This window comes from Kryptolebias marmoratus, linkage group LG24 (genome assembly GCF_001649575.2).
Source record: "Kryptolebias marmoratus isolate JLee-2015 linkage group LG24, ASM164957v2, whole genome shotgun sequence".
NCBI classification, from domain to species: domain Eukaryota; kingdom Metazoa; phylum Chordata; class Actinopteri; order Cyprinodontiformes; family Rivulidae; genus Kryptolebias; species Kryptolebias marmoratus.
Window position 1 is genome coordinate 16,820,870 of NC_051453.1, and position 21,612 is coordinate 16,842,481.

Here is a 21,612-nt window from a genome sequence, read left to right on the forward strand (position 1 = left end):
CCAAGTGTCCTTTTAGTTCAGTTTGACCCCAAGTAGTTGAACAGTTGCAGCAAATAAATGAATAAATAAATAAAGATTGTGCATGTTATCAAATTTACTGGAGGCAATTTTTAAATCCTGAACAGAAGAGTCCTCTGATCATTTAATCGTGTGAATTCATCTGAGCCCAAAAGTCGTGCTGCAGCTGAATAAGCTGCTTTCTCCAAATCAAGGCCAGATATTCTTAAGCTTTCTTGTTTTTAAAGATTTTAGGGCAGACAGTTATAACTTACTTAAGATAGAGTTATGACTAAGTGTGCCTGTTCAATCATTCACAAGTATGAGTTCATACACCAGTGGCAAAATGTCTTCAAAGTGTTCATACAAGGCCATGAGTGAATAAAATAATGAGTTAAACAACTTTATTTAATTTTTTAAAACAAAATAAATGATAATAATCCATGTTGCGCTCGTCTATGTAACAGTATAACACCAGCTTGTTTTTGTTTTTGTCCTTTCCCTGCATGCTGAAGTAGTTTTCTATTGAGAAAATGAACTAATCGTTTTTTGTTTTTTTTGTTTTTTATGCAGTCTCCAGGCAGAATTTCTACCACGTTATAGTTATAGCAAAAATATAGGCAAAGTTATGTGGTGCTTGAAAACATTATTGCGTAATCTGTTAGTGCATGTATTGTAACGGTGAATGAGCCTCAGTTCCTACCGCTTCAAATTTAAGTTCAGTATCTGTAAGTCTTATGTGAGGTGTTTCTATATTTGTATTGGCTAAGGTTGATTTGTTGTGGTGGCCATCTTGGATTGATTCCAAAAGGCAATATGTTATAGATGTACATCAAATAATTAGTTTCTGAGAGTTTCATTAAAATCTGCCCACTGGCTTTTGGGCTATTTTGCTAAGGTCAGTTTGCTGTGGCTGCCATCTTGATTTGAGCCAACTTCAAAAGCTAATCAGTTGTACATGCAGATCCACTTCTGAGATCTTCCATGTTCTGAGATTTTCATTAAATTTGTCCAATGGTCAATGGTATATTTTGCTAACAAACAGAAAACACACTCAGAGACACAGGCAGACATTATCAATCACCTTAAGACTGCCCAACAACCAAACATTTGAGGTGTGTGCGCACATGTGAGGAGTGTGTAGTTAAGTAGGTTAGAAAAGACCCAGTTGTGTTAATCTTGCTTCACCACTGTCATACACATCATCATTGAGTATTTTTGTGTCATATTTTATCACTGGGGGAGATGTTTATTTTCCTCCGTTTTAGGGGGGAATTGCAAAAATTCTCTCGACTTGAGATCAGGATTTTCAAACTAACCGATTCTTGCTTGCATTTGTATGTCAAGCAGAGTTGCACAGCTCAGGTCTTTTAACAGAACAGTTAACCCGCCGCAAGAAAATCGCTGGGAAAGCAAATCCCTAAAAAGTACAGTTCACTCTCCAAAATTTGCAGAAAATGTGATTCAACTCAGGTGGTAGTCTTGCAGATGTGAAAATGTAGGTAAGTTCAGCAGGTAGCAAACTGCTGTCGGCCAACAATGAGTCAGATGCTCTGCTTCCCACATAATAGGTTTTTTTTTTTTACGCTGCACCGCTGTAGGGAGTTTGCGTGAATGGAGGGAGTGTGAAAGAATGAAGAAAGGAGGAGTGGGACCCTTCCATCACTCTGACTATGACCTTCCAGGAGTCACGCTGATATAGAGTACAGAACTAATGCCTCAATATATTATCTGAATATGCCGCATTATCATTATGCCTCTCACTATCAGTCTCACAGTCTCTTACTCACACATGCACACACAATGTGGAGTCAGACTTGTGTTTCTCTGCACAAAATGTGCTGATGAAATGTTTGCACACTGCAGCTGAGAGGCAGAAAAAATGATCATGACACAAAGGAAGGGAGTTTATCCTTATGCGGAGCTCTTCTATTAATGTTATAGATTGTGTGTGAGCCACGAGGAACATGGGAGATAACACAGAGACTTTCTGGACAAGAGCAAGGTCAACACAGGCACGCCACAGCTGACACGCACTAATGCATTCTCACTGTGTCGACAGTCTGGAGAAGAGCAGAGAGGGAGGACTGCAGGACATACGCGAGATAAGAGCGAAATGTCACAACATCATTTTCTATAAAACATTCAGTTTCAGCACCATTCCTCCCAACCATCACAAGTTCGAGGCTTTGAGTAGATTGGCAAATGTTACACAATATGATACCACAGTTAACCTGTTCTCTGAGTTAAACAAGCTGTAAATGTTACTTATTACTCATTCCTAAGTCATGAGGATCAGACTTAATCCTCTTAACTTAAGTGCTTTGTTTACATTGAGTGAGTACCTGCATTTCAGAATTGCATATCATTGTATCTGGAAAGCCCTGAAGTAAACTATTTGAAACTGCACAATTTGATATAGTTCAGGATAACCTGTTTTATGTTTGATTTCATAGTTTGCAACGAGTGCCTTTTACATCCTACATCTATGACTTGTACTTTTTCTATATATTTTTTTTTTTTACTACAGTTTGAATTCTTTAGCAGTCTCCTTGATTGATGTTCCTGAAGTAATAGCACTGCTCTGAGGTAGATTGAGGTCCTTGACTGGAAGCTGTACCGCTGACTGCAGCGTGTGTGTGTGGGTTCGTGTCTGCAGGGCAGGATCGCAGCGAGAAAGCTCTCATCAGGCGCTTTAATGGCGATGGCGTCCGCTACAAGGCCAAACTCATCGGCCTGGACGAGGTCACTGCCGCCCGCGGAGACAAACTCTGCCAGGACTCGATGATGAAGCTCAAGGTAAGAAAAAGTCTCCTGTTCTCCATTGAGGTGCCTTCAAGTAAAATAAGCACGCACATAAAGCTCTCTTGATCTTTGCATGTCGTCGTGGTAGAAAATAAAAGCACTCAGAAGCAATGTAACATGATTGCCTGTGGCTACAGAAAGTTCCAGGATTCACAAAACCAACGAACATCAACAGCCATCCCTGGTTTTGGGTCCACAAAGAGTTCAGCGTTATGCATATTCCAATGCGCGACATTTAAATATGCAAGTTTAATACATCACAGCATACAGAGTTTGTTGGAGGTTTTTCTATATGCAAATCGCCAGGGGAGAAAAGTTCAAGTACAAATAAAAAATTTAGCATGCTTTAATTTATAGGGATTATGATGATGAGTGCAAGAGCAAGTGAGGAGGTTAGCCATATGGATGAGAAGGGGATTGGGGTGAATGTCTCATTTGGCAGGACAGGAACAATTAGGGGGGAGGGGGTAGACAGATGGGGCATTTAGCATAGAAGAGAAGTCATATAGGAGGGGAATAATTTAGGTTATAGGTGGGAGAGGATAAAGACAAGGAGAAATTGGCCATTTTAAATGAATTTATAAATAAGGGTCTAATTAACGACCTTGTTTAATTAAATAATTGAATGACTTGTAATACATGCAGAAGTCTTACAAGTTCAACAACAGTCACATCTTTCGGTAGAGGATTTATTTTATTTAGTTTTTCCTGCAAATGTGCTGAAAGATAAAAGAGTGTAGAGCACCTCATTCATTATTAATTATCCTTAACTCATACTGCCAGGGAAAATTAAATGGAGAAAATTGCATTTACGTTTTGTTTACGTGTAGTGAAAACTCCACCCAGCGGAGACCTATAACGGTGAGAGGAGGACAGACAGCTCATTGATCAAACAGCATCCCTCCTTCTCATTTATGTGGACAGGAAATCCATCAACTCCTTTTCTCTCATGTCTCCACTTCTTCTTTCACTCCGCTCCTCTCTTTTCACGCTCGACTCCGTCACTTCTGTGTTCCCACTCCTCTCTTTTCTTCTCTTTCTAAGCAACACATGCTAATCGATGCCCAACACCTCTTGGTACAAATCACTGGTGTGTTTTTAAATGTGCAATCTACTCAGGTGATTATGTTGTAATGGCGGAATATTTTCCACATTTCAGCTTGATACACAACCTTAAGATTGTTAAGATTGTTTTTATCATATAGGCTTAAAATCATTGTGTTGCATACATTCCTACTTAATAATATGATTTGAAAATGAGTTACATATAGTTAAGTGTTTTTTAAATAATTAATATTAATAAAAAAACATTCATGTTGATTACTGCCTAAAAGTTTTATTCAGATCTGTCTAGTAATTCATGAGATACAGCTACAGCCAAACAAACACACACAGACACGGGCAAAAACATTATCACTCCAGTTTCAACTTCTGCTAATTCTGCACAACCTCGTCCTCTTTGAGTTGGTGCACTTCAGCTCTGCCAGTACGCCGCCAGCTGCGCACTCAGTCAGACAGCAATCAGCTGTGGAGATATAAGAAACAAAGCTAAAGTTGTTCAAAAATCTGCTGCACCTCTTTCTGACTTTGGATCAGACAGAATAGGGTAAAGTCATCTTGTTTAGGGGTGCAGGATTTCCTCAAGTTGGTAAAAATTAGAATAGTCCCTTTATGCTGCTCTGATATCGACATCTGCCTGGAGCAAATGCAGATGTGTTAGACCAACTTTGGGTTGAAAAGACGTCTCAGATCTTACAAAATTTGTCCTAAATGGGGAAGTTTTGTAAATGTCTGCTTCTTGTCTATCGCCCCACAACAGGAAGGTCGCAGGTGTGACACCTGATCTTTCTGTGTGGAGTTTGCATGTTCTCCCCGTGTTTGTGGTGGTTTTCTCTAGGTACTCTGGTTTCCTTCCACAGACCAAAAACACACATTTTAGGTTAATTGATAGCTCTAAAATGTCCCTAGGTGTGAGTGTGAATGCTTGTTTGTCTTGTACGTTTGTATGTGTCCCTGTGATGGACTTGTGACCTGTTTACGATGTACTCCGCCTCTCACCCAGTGACTGCTGGAGATAGACACCAGCTCCCCAGTAACCCTGAATGGAAAAGCTGATAAAGAAAATGGATAGTTGAATGGATTTTGTTATGGACACTATTACATTATAACACTATATATAATCTGTCCATAGCGTAGACACAATTAGTATTTAACTTTGTACATTCCTGATCTGCTCCTCCATTTCATCACTTAATCAGGCACTAATAATCTGTTTTCTGTTCTAAATTACTGTGCATTCATGATATTACCACAACCATACAGTAATCACAATGTTGCCATTTGGCCAAATGGAACCAGAAAAATTGTGCATCTCTTAAGATTGAACTCCTGCCCTTTTCAAAGAAAAAACATTTGATATAAAAATTGAACATTATACAAATTCTAGTTTTTTTTTCTTTGTTTTGTAGAAACGTAGGGAATTTTCTCGATCAACAAATGTTTTCTTTGAGGCTTAATTACTTGTTTTGCGGGTGAGGTTTCCCATGTAAGTAAATGATATGCCTGTCATAATTACACAAAGTATTACCAGCATCAAGCCACACAAATGTGTATCAACTTAGAACCAAACTATTTATGGACACAATGTGTAAAGAAATGAGTAAAAGTCTGTCCTTTTGCCTGTAAATGGTTTCATTATAAAGTGATCTAAGAGACTGTGGCTCGTTGCTGATATTGTTGGTTAGATAATCCACCAAGAGAGGGACAGAGACTCCTTCTGGGCATTCCATTTATACTCATTCAATTTTGTTTCTAATATGCTTGTTTGCATCGTGTGTGTGTGTTCTCCATCTGCAGGGTATAGCTGCAGCAGCGCGGTCTAAAGGAGAACACAAGCAGAAGGTGTTTCTCACCGTTTCCTTTGGAGGGATCAAGATCTTTGATGAGAAGACGGGGGTAAGCTCTGCAGCAAATGTGGGTCTGTTTATCTGTTTGTGCGCCTCTGCATGCAGCACCTCTGTATGTATGGGTGTGTGTGTGTGTGTGCGTGTGTGTGTGGAGGTGGTGGTGGTGGGGGGTGCCTGCATTTGTGTTTCCTCTGTTAATGAGGCCTCTCCATGAAAGGAATGGGCCCCTGGGGAAATCAGGAGGCCCTAATTGAAACCCTGAGAACAAGGCCTTAGTAGATGAGAGAACATGGCTATCCCATTGTCTGCCTCTTTGCAAACAGCGACAACACTGGTTTTATATTGTGCTACAGGATTATGCATTTTCCATCTTACATGGCTGCTTTCCTGGCTGACCGATGGGATCTGTGCTGACTTCCTTGTATGAATACTGTCAGTGCCCCCTCCTCCTCCTCTCAGTCTGTTTTCCAGATCTCTCTTTTAGCTCTCAATTCCTCCTGTCAGTCAGTATTTCTTTTACCACGTTTTGGGCGCAACCTTAAAAAGTCTTGTATCCTTCCAAAAACACAATAAACAGGAGATTTTTGTCAGCTTCACTGAGACATTTTGTCATCTGAGAGATTTACAACTACGGCAGCTGCCATAAATAGAGGGCACTCTGTGGAGAGAACAACTCAAAAGTCAGTTATTAAACGCTGTTGCAGATTGAGTGTGCTCGTAGCTCAAAGGAAAAGTGGTCAAAAGTGCTGGGTGATTTCTTTTTAAATTTCCTTACCCAAGGATTCGCTGACAGCTTTTATTGAGCTCCAAGCCCCCGACCGGCAATACTTGTTAATGTATCCTTGAGCAAGAAATATAAAGCCTACAATTCCCAATTCTACAGGCTTTCCTGTCACTAAACAGGTTACTTTCTTTTAGTGTCAGTGATTGAGAGTTAGTGCCACATTAAACTTCTGTAATGCGAAATAAGTTATTCTTAAAAAAAAAAAAATTGGCAGAGTTTGCCCTTAAGATTATAGCTGAGAGGAAAAGTAGCCCTCTTTTATGACATAATACATCATCAGGTGTTTTGTGTGTTGTTTGAATGTGCTGTGTGTTTCATATTTTTTGAGAGGGGATTGGACACAATTTGAAGCTTGCTGCTCAACACCCGGTGCTTAAGAATGAGATTTGTACCTCAACAACAGCTGGACATGCTCCTGTTGTGTATGTGTGTCTGCAGTAATTGAAAAGTGTCTCGTATTAGACAGACCTGTGCCCACATGGCCCCCGTGTTGAACCCTGTCAGATTCATCTGTCACCTCTTTTTATAACCCTTATAAACCTGAGTCCTGCGCCACTTCTTTGATGCTTCGGCTTTTCTAGCATAAAAGACGGAGGGTGATAAAGAGAGAAAAAACAAGAGATAGGTGGGGGACCAAAAGGAAAGGAAGTTGGGGAATAAAACAAATGAGAAAAGGGCAAGAAAGAGAAGGTGAGAGGAAACGAGGTTGTGAAAAAGATTGATAAGGGAGGGATGTGATGGAGGGACAGAGACAGACTGAAACAGAGTTAGAAAGATAGCGAGAGAATCAGTGAGCATATGTCAAAGTAAAGCTCTCTTCAGGGAGACCTTGTCCTCTGTCTCCGCACATTAATATTAACTATGAAGATATGCCGTCCTCACTATCAGTCCTTCAACCCTTCCTAAAAGCCAAGGGAAGAGAGGGAGGCACAGAGAATGACTCTGCTTAGGTTCAGGGATCTTGACAGTCTCATTCCCTTCCTGTGCATCAGTCAGTCAGATGGGGGGTGGGGGATGGAGAGATGGATGTATTGGTGAGCAAATGGATGAATGGCCTCTCCGCTGTAGGAGGGAAGGTCATGCAGGATGGAGGGAGGTGGTGCTCGAGATGTTGAAGACATTAATCTAACAGAGAGCAGGTCGGCACGTCTTTCTTTCGGGCACCCTGTATCTCATCTCACACACACACTCACACACGCTGCCCTCCTCAACCCGCGTTGGACACACCAACTTGTCCAGAGTCCAGAGCTGCTCTTTGATTTTAGGAAAACTGAATTATTTAATTTTATCCAACAAAAATCAGATTATTTCCTGCTGTATTCAGTTTGCATCGTGTGCTGTCTCTGATATACTGCAGAAAGAGACTTGTCTTGTATACAACATTATTTAGAAAGTGAGACGAGCGGAGTGAAAAAGTTTGAGGTCAGACATTGAATGAAGGGACTGATCTTAAAGGTATCAGCCAGAAAACCATTCTAGTTTCATCATCCATTTTTCATGAGTGGAGGGATAATATGAATTTAGAAGAACGAAGAAACTGTGCTGAGGTTTATATCTGTAGCAAATGGCCAGTGCAGGTGCATTTTTCTCTCTTTTCCTCCATGCTTAGCTGACCCTTTAACTACAGTCATAAAGATAATCTGATCTGTCAGATCTGCTCGTCTGAAGTACAAGTGCGGGGATCCTCCAAGGTCTCATAAATCCACCTTCACTGTTTGAACTTAAATGCATCATGCTGTTCAGTGCCTTTATGCAACTAGAAAACAAAAGTGTTTATGTCTCCAAACATTAGAGTGTAACTAATCTGACCAAAGCTGTTGTAAACTGTCTGCTGCTGCTTTAAATTAGGCTTTTAATTATAAAAAAGGGTCTCTAAGAGGAAAGAGCTGCTTGCAGTGAAGCTGTCAGGACATAACTGTCTGCCAATTTAGTCCCGTACTCAAGCTGGTGGAAGCTTGAATTAAAAGCCAGTCTATTAAGAAAATATAAAATGCTCTTTAACAAACCCAACCATTATCGCTACTTTTGTATCATTTAGAGAAATCATTTATTCAGTATGAGAAAGGCCGTTGGCAGAAAGACACTACTGTTTTATTTAGATGCTGCAGATTTGGACAAACAGCATTTTATGTGCGAGAACTGGAATATTTTGCCTTTTAAATGAAGAACTGCACACAAGAAGATTATTTTTCTTTTACATCTTAAATTATATTAGCAAAGCAGTCACAGGTTTTTTTTTTCAGAGATTTTTTTTCATATTTTCAAGTTAGATACATAACATTTTAGTAAGTACGGTAATACTAATATATATTTTTATATAACTTAAATAAATAATCATTTTACTGTTTTTGTTAAGATGTAGTAAGCTGGTAACTAACTGTCTAACTCAGCATTGGTTTCATGTTTTCCTTTGTTTTAAACAGACTAAACAAATCTAACAAACTTTTTAAATCTAAAGAACTATTAACTCAACAAAGATCTTGTGCTTCCAGTAGTAGTAAGAGTATGTGTGGTGGATGACTCTTAGCTATGACCGCACCAAATTTTAGCTCAGTATCTATAAAAATAAGTTATATTGTTATAATTGTTAAGTTTGGTGAGCTGTTGTCTTGAATCAGGTTGAGTCCAAAAGTATTAGATTTTATGAAAACTTTTTATTTAATCTAAGAAGCATTTGTAACTTTAACGGAGCTTGTTTCAGTTATTAGTTCTCAGAAGTATAGTAATATAAATGTATTCATTGTTTGTCTTTACATTGCACTTAATTAGGAGTAATTGCACCCACTGAGCTAGCCCCTAAAATACATCTGTGGTGCTTCAAAGACAAAACAAACAAATAAACTCACAATATGAACAGTATAATACACAAAGGTTTATCACTGTCAGCGCTCAGAGTTGTCCTCTGAGAGGAATACATCTCGGATAAAAACTATTTTAAATGTTATTCTGGGCATCAACATGAAGTTAAAAGGTAACAAAATGAATGCAATTTTCAGTCAGTATTACTGTTGTATTAATTCTCTGGCATTTATAGAGTACTAGGATTTTTTTGTTGATGTTGTTTTGTATGTGGGAAATGTGCGTGCTTTACCTTAGCCAGAGTTGGGGGTTTTTCGTCTTCTGTCCAACCAAAAGTGGGGAGAAACTTTCAGTTGTTAGAAAGCATTTCGTTGTACAGTGCAGTGATTCTTCATTGAAGCAGCTCATTAGATCTCAGAGCTATCTGCCCTGTCAGTCCATCCCTGCTGGCAGGAGGCTGAGCAGGCTCCTCAGGCTCCCCTCCACGAGAGAGATGTGAAGGCTGGGGAGGTTGGACAGACTGTATCCTGCTGCTTCCTCTCCTCCCTCCTCACTCCCAGCTTCACAGGGAAAAATCTTCGGTCAGCGGCCGGCAACTGCCGAAGGACATGCAGCCCTCAGTCCCTCGGGGAATCCGATGCTGTGTGTGCATGTGAGATTGTGTGAGTGGGGCTGGTTGTGCATATCAAAGTCCTGGAGGGAGACAACACACACCACCAGTATAAACCTTTTAGATACAGCCACCTGTTTTCACAAATTATCAACTTCCCCAGAGAGGGATTCTATTAAAGCAACTTGGAGCAACATCTGATAGTTGTAGCTGCCAGAAGCAGCCTCTCCACCCCCAGGATTAAAGCTAGCCATTGTCCAGATTCTTACCCAGAATATTTCACCACTATTATTAGAAAGTTTTTGCCAGATGTTTCAGACATCCATCCATCTATCCATCTGTTTTCTTTAGTTAAGTTCATTTTACTCATAACTGAGAGGGTAATAAGCAGGTTCATCAAATAAATGGCAAAATTGTTCAACTCATCTTGCTGTCAACCAAATTAAATGGTTAAATTATAGTGTTTTTCTTGTCCTAACTTACTAAATTTCAGTCTCACCATTAAACGTTTTGAAGATTTGTTTGATGATTTGTGTGTTTAGACGTGATAAAATTCAAACAAAATGTACAAAGTTAAGGGATCTGAGCTTAGAGACCTTGAACCTTAGTTTTTATGTACCAGATCAAATTTAAAGACATCATCCAGTCCTAACTATGTGAAAAAAAATTCTGACAAACATCAACACATTATAAACATCATGTCATTATTTATTTACCCGAACCATACAATTAAATTGTAAAGTGGTGTTGAAAACCTAGGAACAATCATGAGCTTGTAGAACCATTTTAGCAACAATAAATTTGAATTATTGTCTTGTGGAGAAATTTTGGTCCATTATTTCCTTAAAAACAAAACAATGTTAACTTTGCGTGCATTAGTTAATACTCACTCTTAGTCCCAGCATCAGGTTTCAGTCAGGTTGGGGTCTGAACTTTGACTTGACCATTTTAGCATCTTGGTTCTTATTTATTTATATATTTTATATTTATTTTCAGCAGTCCAGCTGTAGTTTTGTTGGTGCGCCTGAGATCATCGTCTTTTTGCATGATCTAAATGTGTGTAAGGTTTAGCTCTGACAAAGACGGTCTCATATTTAACTCTGGAATACTTTGGTCTACAGAGGAGTTGACTGCAAGATGCCCAGGTCCTATGACTCTAAACCAAGCCCAAACCATCACTCCCACAATGTTTTGCCTCTATATACTTTTAAAAGCAAACTGATTTCTCCAGGCCGTCCTTTGAAAAAAGAAAAGTTTTATTTTTTTCTTACTGTAATGTCATAAACTGCCAACTGTCTTGAATGTTTTCCACTTGGGAATAATCTTTTGCTCTGTTTAATGATGAACTCCATGTTGTTTGGAAATGGCACCTGCAGTTCTTCCCAGATTGATTGACAGCAACTGTTGTTTCTCTGGGAAAATTACTGATGTCTTTCCGTTTTGCCACTGTGTTAACACACACCTAAACAGGCCTATTTCATGGCAGGCATACTAACTTGAAATGACAAGCGCAGGTGTAATACTAAGGGGGCTACACTTGTGTACACTCATTGTTCGTTAAAACAGAACTTCTTCTAAGTGTAACTCAGCTCTCAATACAGATTTCTGCTGTTAAATAGGCTTATGTTTCAAACCATCAAAACTTCTGCATTCACAGAGGCACTCTCATGGGCTAATAATCAGGTAATCAATGTGTTTGAGTAACAGCGCTTGGGAGCGATAGTTCTGCATTTTGACTCAGATTTAATTAAATATTAACTTAGTAAAATACTTCAGGTCTAGTTGTTCATCATCATAACTGTACATTTGAGGTTTAAAAACAGTTTGAAGTTAATATCTCATTCAGTTTTGTTAGGAATGCTGCAGAATTGCTGAAAGAGAAGCTGTCATTTGATTAAGCTGCTCCAAAAGTAGCCTATTTAACCCAGTGTCCTGGTGAAATGTCTCCAGTTCCTTTTTTTTAAAGCTTTCTGATTGTCTGTATTTGTTAACTGCTTCTATTGTTTAGGCTTTTTTTTTGCTTGAAAGACAGAGGAGCAATTGAATTTAGGCAGTCATTTTATTCTCTGCTCCCTTTGAATCAGAGTCTCTCTTTGTCACCTCACCGCCCACCCAGAGATAATTCAATAACCTCTGCAAATGAGCCCTGTGTGTGTGTGTGTGTGTGTGGGTGTGTGTGTTTGTGTCTACATGCACTGCCTTAGCTGTCATTTTCAGGACAATCAGAGGTCATAATAATAATCATTACTGCAATTATTAAATTTAGAAGACATGACTCATACAGTGATTATCTGCCTCTGCTGGGGTTTACAGTGTGTGTGTGTGTGTGTGTGTGTGTGTGTGTGTGTTCATGGCCCCATGTTCAACTGCTGTCACTCCACTTTGCCATGTCTCACCTCTGGATTAGCTACAAAAGGAGCAGATGTGTATGTTTACTCTCTGAAGTGAAGAGCTCCAACTCTGTTTCATGAACTGAAGGACCACGGGATCATTATGTGACTGTGTGCTATGTGTGTGTGTGTGTCTGTGTGTGTGTGTGTTTCTGTCTGCTCACAGCATGCAGCTGGCATCGACGACAATAACAAAGCCGACATTTAGTGTGACTTAACAGAGGGCTGTCCCATATTAGGCTGTGAATTCTGTGTGAGTTGGGAGTCGGAGCACAGATGAAGTGATCAAGTCCGACAGCTTGCCGAGCTGTGATTGTCACTGATCTCCCCCCCCCCTGTCCTCGGGACAAACAGTGCCATCTGCCAGAGGCGATGCCAGCTTGGCAGTCCCAACCCAGACTAAACCAGAGCGGGCAGAAGAGCTCCAAACAATTCAGTGTAGGATACAAGGTCTCTGTGTTAGTGTACTCTGAGTCTGAGTGTACTCTTGAGGGGGATTGAAGGAGTTTTTTTTTCCTTTTTTAGAAGTTCTTGGAAGTTTGATCTCAAACTATGTGAATGAGTGCTGATTTATCGTCCAATCTTTCACGTTTAACTGATTCCACGCTTTTGTAGATGTGTCAGCTGTTTATTTTCTGCTCTTTTACAGATCCTCCAACATCACCATGCAGTCCATGAGATCTCCTACATTGCCAAGGACATCACAGACCACAGAGCCTTCGGCTACGTCTGTGGGAAGGAGGGGAATCACCGCTTTGTGGCCATCAAAACCGCACAGTCGGTCAGTATTTGGTTGTACACTATAGTGCCTAAGGGGATAATTCAGATCAGAGCAATTAAAATCTTACCTGTTGTGAATAACTTTTTGAACAAATCAGTTTGGAGAACTATTTTAATTCTGACCAAATTGGCAATCTAACAGCTAGTCCGAGCAGAGTCAAGACCAAAGTTGATTGCTGCTGTCCTAAAACAACTTTAATTTCCAAAACTTCACAGTGGTGTATGTGTTGCTACTCTCTGAGAGAGAGATCCAGACAGATTAGCTATATGAAATCATAACTATCCATCCATCCATCCATCTTCTTCCGCTTATCTGGGGTTGGGTCCCAGCCTAAGCAGGGAGACCCAGACTTCCCTCTCTGCAGCCACTTGGTCCAGCTCCTCTGGGGGAATCCCAAGGCGTTCCCAGGCCAGCCGAGAAACATAGTCCCTCCAGCGTGTCCTGGGTCTTCCCCTGGGCCTCCTCCCGGTGGGACAAGCCCGGAACACCTCACCAGGGAGGCGTCCAGGAGGCATCCTCACCAGACGCCCGAGCCACCTCAACTGGCTCCTCTCGATGTGGAGGAGCAGCGGCTCTACTCTGAGTCCCTCCCGGATGACCGAGCTTCTCACCCTATCTCTAAGGGAGAGCCCAGACACCCTGCGGAGGAAACTCATTTCAGCCGCTTGTATTCGCGATCTCGTTCTTTCGGTCACTACCCAAAGCTCGTGACCATAGATGAGGGTAGGAACGTAGATCAACCGGTAAATCGAGAGCTTCGCCTTTTGACTCAGCTCTCTCTTCACCACAACAGACAGTGCCCGCTTGAAATCATAACTATGATCATCAAATAAATCAGCCATCATTTTTTGAGTCCTTTGTCTAATTCTGAAGTAAAAACACCAAAAACAATAACTGCGAGTCATCCAGCAGATTCGTTTTACAATCTTTGGTCTTTGCACTGCTATGACTAGCAGTAGCTTGTAAATCTGATCAGAATCAAACTCTGTTTCTCCAAACTGAGGCCATTCAGAGAGCTATCTATGACAGGTAAAGTATTACTTGTTCATAATATTTCTAAAGAACTACTTTTTTTGAAAAAAAATTGGCAATATATGTTTGACCATGCACCCTTTGTGTGAAGGTTAATGTATGATTCATTCTGGTCTTTTCTTACATGCACAAACCTCTTGACCTTTAGATAATAGCCATTGAGCAGCTCATGTCAGCTTATATTGTGAATCAAAACATACTGTTTAACTGTTGCAGCGTTTGGTTTTGTGTGTGTGTGAAAGGGTTAAAGTTCATCCTGCAGCAACATACTCCACGTGATATTGAGTACCTCTCTGGGCTCTGATATGATTGTTGTTGCTGTTGTTGTATCTGTGTGCCTGACTTGTTTTATCTGGATCCAGCTGGCTTGCTCTGTAGCCATATTGATTTCCCATAGTGAGTCTATGAAGGTTTGAGTGTGTGTCACCAGCTCTAATGGCATATCCATCCTCCTAGCGCCATGAACCATGGCTCTGTGACTTAGACAGATATATACACACACAGAACCAGTATGTAATCACAAATACACATCTCACACTTGGATTCTAAAGCTTTTGCTTTTCAAATGCTGCCCTGGCTAACAGTGTATCACAAAACTATGTTTTCCTCACTCTGCAAAGCTGCCATTTACCTGATGTGTGCTCAAAGAAAGGTCATGTTTATGTTTTATTGCTTTTTTCAGCATTTGAACCAGCCATCCCCAGAACTCTGACTGTTAGTCGTGAAGCAAACAATGGGAGGGATGAAAGTTTGAAGCTTATTGCTAAGACCGTAATTGGAAAGTACCCGCTTTGATGTGAATTAACAAAGTGTCTGTGTCGTCATGAGGAGCAAGACTTAAAGTTGTTCAGAAAAGGCCAATTTAGGGTTACATCCATAGTAATTGGCTTACTGCTCCACTCAACGTCCCAGAACAGGAAGGCAAGTCTTACGAAAGCCGTTTTTTGTGAAGATGGAAGAGTCCTAATTTCTGCCAGAAAGGATTTCAATGACACTCTTTGAGTTCAGTCATTGATACAACTTTAGAGAAAATGTATAAGAGTTACTAAATATGAATAGGTGTGCTTGTTACAGAACTAGGTTTACAAATGTATGAGAAAGGTACAGAATATTTGAATTTTGTTCTTTAATTTTGTGCTTTGCATATAAAAAAACAGCAAAACTAAAATCATTGAAACAACAGCAAAAATAATAGTAAAATCATTTTTCAATCATTTGTGATATAGTAGGTCATTCATAGTAAGGTTATCTGAAAGCATGAATATACATCCACATTGATATCAGTGTCATATGAGAGTGAGACGTCCTGTAGGAAGAACATTATAGAACATTTTATTAAACCAAATAAGGTTAAAAAGAGCTTTGTGGTGTAAGACAGACATTTTAATATTTATCTGTTACTTTTGACTATTATAGGGCATTTTTCCAAAAGACAAATATATCACTGAGCTTTAGTAAATGTTCTCAACACGTAAAATAGTCAAATTTCATATCAAAAGGAAAATCCATGCTAAAACTAGGAGGAGGAGCTAAAGTACGAATAAAGATGGCAGCCTCTGGAAATGAACACGTGAAAGGACTAAACACATACTAAAAAGTGGGGAAATACCAATGGCACATTCAATTTTATAGACCACAAAGCCTTAATGGGGTAGTTCAAATCTTTAGAGTGGTGTTCTGCAGAAAAGTTATGAACACTAAATTTCCTTCTTGTAGCTCCTTGAACGATCTCATGGTTTAATGATGACCAGATTGAGTAACAGCTAGTCTGAGCGGGGCCGAGACCACAGTGAACTGTTTAAAACAACTTTAATGTCACAAATGGCATAGTGGTTTACATAAATATTGTTTTATAAAACTTCACACCATTGTTAGGTTCATGTTGCACAGTTATTCCAGGAAAAATATCATGAAAATATTGCTAGAAGTGCCTAACAGGCTGCAGTTAGCTGCTGCTTCTGCTGTTTGTTGTCACAAATAACCATAGACGTCTCTGTAGTGTTCGCAGGAACCACTATGAAACTTTTGAGATTAGAGTTGTTTCAAACAGACATAAACTTGTCAGTTTGGTCAGAATTAAACTATTTCTTTGAAATGAGGACGTTCGAAGTGCTGTCTACAACAGGTAAGATATTAATAGTTCATAACCTTCCCATAGAACCTTACTTCAAAGGATCTGGAAATATTTATTTAATATATAATGTGTATAACATAGATTCAATCAAATGGTTGCTTGTGGAAACACAAGGCTGACTGTGTTTTCTACCTTTCAGTATATCTCGACACATTTTTGACAGGAGCAGTGAGAATGTTTTAGAGGCTTTAGTTGGAAACACAACAAAATCAGACTTTTAGGAACAAATATTGAAGCTTAATTTTCACCAAGAAATTACTAAACTCCAAAGTAAACAAATGTGACTATGATAAATAATTCAGAAAAAGTCAGAATTCCGTTTTAAAAAATCCCCAACAGCTTATTTTGATCTACCAGAGAAATTTCTGTTTGTTTACACATGGTGAATTCAGGTCTCTGTAATAAATAAATGTGACAGCCATCAAAAATAAGTGATGCACCGTGTCTGTTTTTGGTCGCTCTCGTGAACTGAAAATGTTTTCTATCCAAGCTGGTACTCCACGACTTTCTTCAAGGTTGGCAGATCTGCAGTTTTATTCTACTAGCACTGATGTGCCGTGTATTGTCAAATGTAAAGCGGATTTGAATTTGAAAGAGTGACAATATCTTTCACTGTTGGCTCAGCTGGAGAGAAAGATTACCCCAGTGTGTCTGTCTGTCATGAGAAATAGAGCTGAGAACATCTTGCAGAAAGTCGGCACTAAAATAGAACTACTTTATGTAAAGCAGTTTTCTGTCTATGAACTCTGTGTGCACTTGCATAGCTCCAGTCAATAATTGATTAGGTGTGAAACACTGCTCTATAAGACTCTTTGCGGTAGTGCTGGGACAGTGGTTGTAAGTTGTGTGTAAATGGTTTGTTGCCGTTGCTTTTGCTCCCCTGATGGTACAAGGTAAGACTAGAGGCCAGTATCAGCTCATTGTCACTGTCTGAACCCGATCCAGAGGAGGAATACAGCTTGTATTATTGCTCCGATAAACCTGCAGAGCCTCGTTGCCTGTTTGTTTGTGTGCTGATGAGCGCTAAGCTGGTTTTCACGTCCTGAGGTCCGACATCAACATTTATTTACCACAGTCCATTTCCTGAGCTTTGTGTCACTGTGGCGCCGAGAACAATCAGCTCAAGAGCCATGTTACCTGTAATGAAAGACTTTAAACAAACTGATTGCGCTGTTTGTTTTTCCTCATGCTAATCTATTCAGGGGGTAATTGTTGCAAAGGACCGTGTTTGCTCGGAGACAAAAATCATCGATTTTGTTCTTGTTCTGTTTAATATTCTGTTGTCTGATTTTCAAAGTCCAAATGGTTTGTTGTGTCTAACCACCTGCTGCCAGATCAAATATCAGCCATGGTTTCAAGTTCTTTTAGCGTCTCAGAACTTGTCAGCTGAAATGTAACATTGCATAGTTATTATATTGCATCACGAGTCAGTGTTTTGTTAAATGACACTGTTACTGTGACAATAGTACTCTGTTTACCAGTGCAGCAAGGGGTAGGACATAATGACTCTGAACTGTGGCACAGATTGAGCCTGATTAAACGTTTTTGCCTTCAACCTTGGATCCGGAGGAGCTGTTGGTGTGCCATTAGTTAGTGTGGCTTACATGATATAAATAATCAAAATGTGCAGTCAAGGATCTGTACGAAAGACCTCATTTCTGCTGTAATGTTTTTAATGGTCAAACTTTGTAATGCTCCTTCACAGCATGACTTTTTCATGTGCTACTGAAGGCAAAAGGCCATAATATTTATTCCTGTGTCCGTATGTGTGTGTGTGTGTTCTTTTGTCTGTAGTCTTAACAAATTATCTCATGAATCACTAAACAGGTTTGAATGAAACTGAGATGGTAATCATTGGGTTGACATCTACAACTAATAAACTGTGGGAGTCTACCTCATTGAAGATGACTGCTAGAGCTAAGCAACCTTAGCAAGCGCAGAAATAACTACAACTCAGCCATTTTACAGATATTGAGATATTGAGGTGTTGGAGTAGCTGAGAGTCATTTCTAACACAATCTATGAACACCAACTTATTGCACAAGATCTGTTTTTAAGACTTTGCCATTAACTATTGGAGTCAACTCTGTCTGTTAACAAAATATATCATGAACCACTTAAGGAATTTTGATGAAACTCTCAGAAAGTATTTATTTGGTGTACATTTCCAATTTTACAGATATTGAGCTAAAGTTCTATGTGGTCGTAGCGGAGAGTCATCCTCAACACATGCTCTGAGTGCCAACAGATCTCATGAAATCTCACAATATTGCATGAGATGGCTCAGAACATCAGTTACAAAGTTTGACCAAAACAGCTATAACTTTGTCATTTCTCAACACAAGATGATTTTTGTTTAAAACTTAAAGATGACAGGAGGCAGGCAAAATGCATTCTTTAATTTAATGCTAAGTATTTAATTTAATGTATGTTGTACATCTGTAAAAAGCAACAAAACAACCCATAAGTCTGTCATCAACTACAGTAAATAGTCACCAAAGTTTTCTGTGAGTTTTGATGAGTTCTGTGCTGTTAGTGTGTGTTTAATAATGTGGATGATGTGTTCTTGTCGTCCCAGGCTGAACCTGTGATTCTGGACCTGCGGGACCTGTTCCAGCTCATTTACAAAATAAAGCAAAGAGAAGAGATGGAGAAGAAGGCCCAAAAAGACAAGCAGTGTGAGCAGGCGGTCTACCAGGTGCATTTAACAACTCTCTTTTGTTTTTGTTTTTTTTTTTGTTTTTTGTTTTTTAATAATCAGCCACAAGTGTGTCAAGTTTATTGTAAGAGTGTCAGGTGAGACTTGAAAATACATCAAAGTACGGGCATCCACTTGTAGGTTTCATCAGTGGCACCACCGTTTCGCTCTCTGATGTTCTGCCTTCTTCACACATCCTGTTTAATTTCCTTTTTTTCCCTTTAATCTCTCTCTGTCTTTCCTTCTGATGATTGCAAAATGATTATCTAAATGCTGGGAAGTCTTTTCTGTGCTTTCTGCCTACTCCTTCCACTCCACCGGCTTTAACCGTCTACCTCTTCCCTCTCTTCTGTCTTCTCCGCTCCTCTCTCCTCCCTGTTTTGATCTCTGCCCCTCCTTCCTGCCGGCACTCCTCTGCAGACAATACTGGAGGAGGATCTGGAGGACCCGGTCTACCAGGTAACTCCCTAACCAATCACATCACTGCTGTCACCTGCTTGCTCCTCTCTGTGTGCACTGTGGGGAGACAGCTCCTGTTTGGGTACAGTGTGGAAGTTGTGCAACATGTGCACGCTGCAGGTGTGTTTGAAGAACCATCTCGTAGGAGAAACTCGTGTCTGTGTGGCAATTAGTGCATGCATGAGCTGAAACTTTCTGTTTTAGGGGTTTTCTTGCTGCTTTAGTGCTCCTCCATGTGTCACTGAGATCTGTTCTTTACTTTTATTTGACAATGCTGTTTTACTAATCACCTCTACAGTTTCACCACTTTTCTCTCAGTTTCTTCACAATCCTATTTTCCTCCTACTTCTTTTGTTTCCTCTGCTCCCTCTGCTGCTGTAGTACATTGTGTTTGAGGCGGGACACGAACCCATCCGTGACCAATCAGAAGAGAGCATTTATCAGGTACTCACAAGCTCGTCTTGTTTGCTTGTGTCTTATTTAGCTTTAAACTATAGTTACTGTGGCCAAACTGCTGACGGGTTGCTAAAAGCGTTTAAGCTACAAAGATTTAATCTTCCATTTACTGTCCAATCTGTATGGGTTGCATTACCTTCTTAATGCAATAAATGTATCATTGCCAGAACGTAAAATTAATGGTTTGTTTTTAACACATAAAATGAGAAAGAGTGTAAAAATCTGCAGAAATATACCATCCAACACTTTCCTGAGGGCCGATTCAGCTAAAGCTAACTAGTCCGGGAAAATGAGTTGCTCCCCTCAGAGACAGGGTTAGACCTCCGAGGGATGGGAGGGGGGGCGGGGTGCACGTGGATGGGTTGCAGTGGTTATTCCTGGCCTTTGCAGAAGGCAGACCCTTCCTCGTTTTTGCACCTCCTTTTCCCTCTATCCTGAGGAGATGAAAGAAAGCATGAGGAGGGGGGGAAGAAAGATTAATCACCAGCCTCTCGTTTGATCTTTAAATAAAACGGATTGAAAATAGAGGGGAGTGGGGAGTATGCACAATCATACAAAAACAAACGCACATACAAGCAAATCCCAACACACACACACACGCGCGTGCGCGCGAGGCTGTGAGTCCCAGCCAGCCTCCAGCCACAAAGGAGCTAAAGCATGAATAAAGATGGCAGCTTCTGGAAATGAACACGTGAAAGGAGTAAACAAGGCACTGAAAGGACGAAGAAGATGGATGTCCACATTTTTCATCTGTTTTATTTATCTCTCAGTCTGATTAGCTAAATGCAGAACTGTATTTCAAACCTTCAAAAGAAAATGAACAAACGGAGTTCTACGATTCACATGTGCATTTAGCTATCACATCTTCTGATCACACAGTCAAAACTATCTGTCTATGTGACATAGTAATATTACATGTCTCTACACATGTGACATTCTGAGTTATTACACGTCTGTGGATGTGATAAGCAGCCCAGATAATGCCTTTATTAACCTAGTAGATGAGCCTTCACTTGGCTAATTTTAATCCCGATCATCGCAACCAGAAACAATAGGGACTGATATGGTTCCTGAAGGGTGCAGGGATTTGCGTTGGCCACCGGTGTGTCGCAATGCTGGAGCGGTGATGTGAAATGTCTTATTGCTTATTGATCCAGAGGTAACAGGCTATCTTGGCTGTTCTCTGAATCTGTTGGTCGATTGTGTAGGTTCCCACCAGTCAGCAGAAGGAAGGTGTCTATGACGTCCCAAAGCGACACCCAGTGAGTGACCGTGTGTTTGCCTGTGTTTGACCACCTACCTCAGCCTGCCTCCCCCTCTCAGTCAAACCTCTCAGCTGTGTCTCCAATACTCACATGTAAAGACCTTCCTTCTCAGCTTTGATGAGAGACTCTAAATCTGATTCTGCTTAATTTTCCTCCTGAGAGGTTTGCTGGGATCCAGTGCCTTGTGCGGTGTGCTGTGCTGGTGTACTGCTTGTGCTGCAGCCAGTGGTGGCTGGTGTCTTCCTCCTTGTGCTTTGCGGCGCTTGCTTTTGATGGTTAACTGGAATATTGTGTGTTTGAATGTGTGCCGTGTCAGTTTGCTCAGTCAAGCATGTCTGGCTGTGGTTTAACAGTTGTGAGTCCAGTTAAAATCCTGCATGGCTGTCTCATATTGCATTGAATTCATGCTTTGTCTTGTATTTAATAGATATAGATGACTACAAATGTGCATGGCATTATTTTTAATCTGTATGTGAGGTTGTTTTGATTATTTCTA

The 21,612-nt window shown here is 40.2% G+C and overlaps 1 protein-coding gene across 11 annotated transcripts in view; it reads left to right on the top strand.

The window, feature by feature from the left end:
* dab1a (DAB adaptor protein 1a) overlaps positions 1–21,612 on the top strand; it is a 227,618-nt gene that overhangs the window by 189,061 nt on the left and 16,945 nt on the right. For 6 of the 11 annotated variants that reach the window (XM_017428796.3, XM_017428797.3, XM_017428794.3 and 3 more), the window contains 7 exons: positions 2,657–2,796; positions 5,659–5,757; positions 12,941–13,072; positions 18,817–18,936; positions 19,357–19,395; positions 19,777–19,839; positions 21,060–21,113. In XM_017428796.3, coding sequence (XP_017284285.1) covers positions 2,657–2,796; positions 5,659–5,757; positions 12,941–13,072; positions 18,817–18,936; positions 19,357–19,395; positions 19,777–19,839; positions 21,060–21,113 — 647 coding nt within the window. The remainder of the gene's footprint in view (positions 1–2,656; positions 2,797–5,658; positions 5,758–12,940; positions 13,073–18,816; positions 18,937–19,356; positions 19,396–19,776; positions 19,840–21,059; positions 21,114–21,612) is intronic. The other 5 variants (XM_017428800.3, XM_017428803.3, XM_017428802.3 and 2 more) reach the window with 3 other exon arrangements.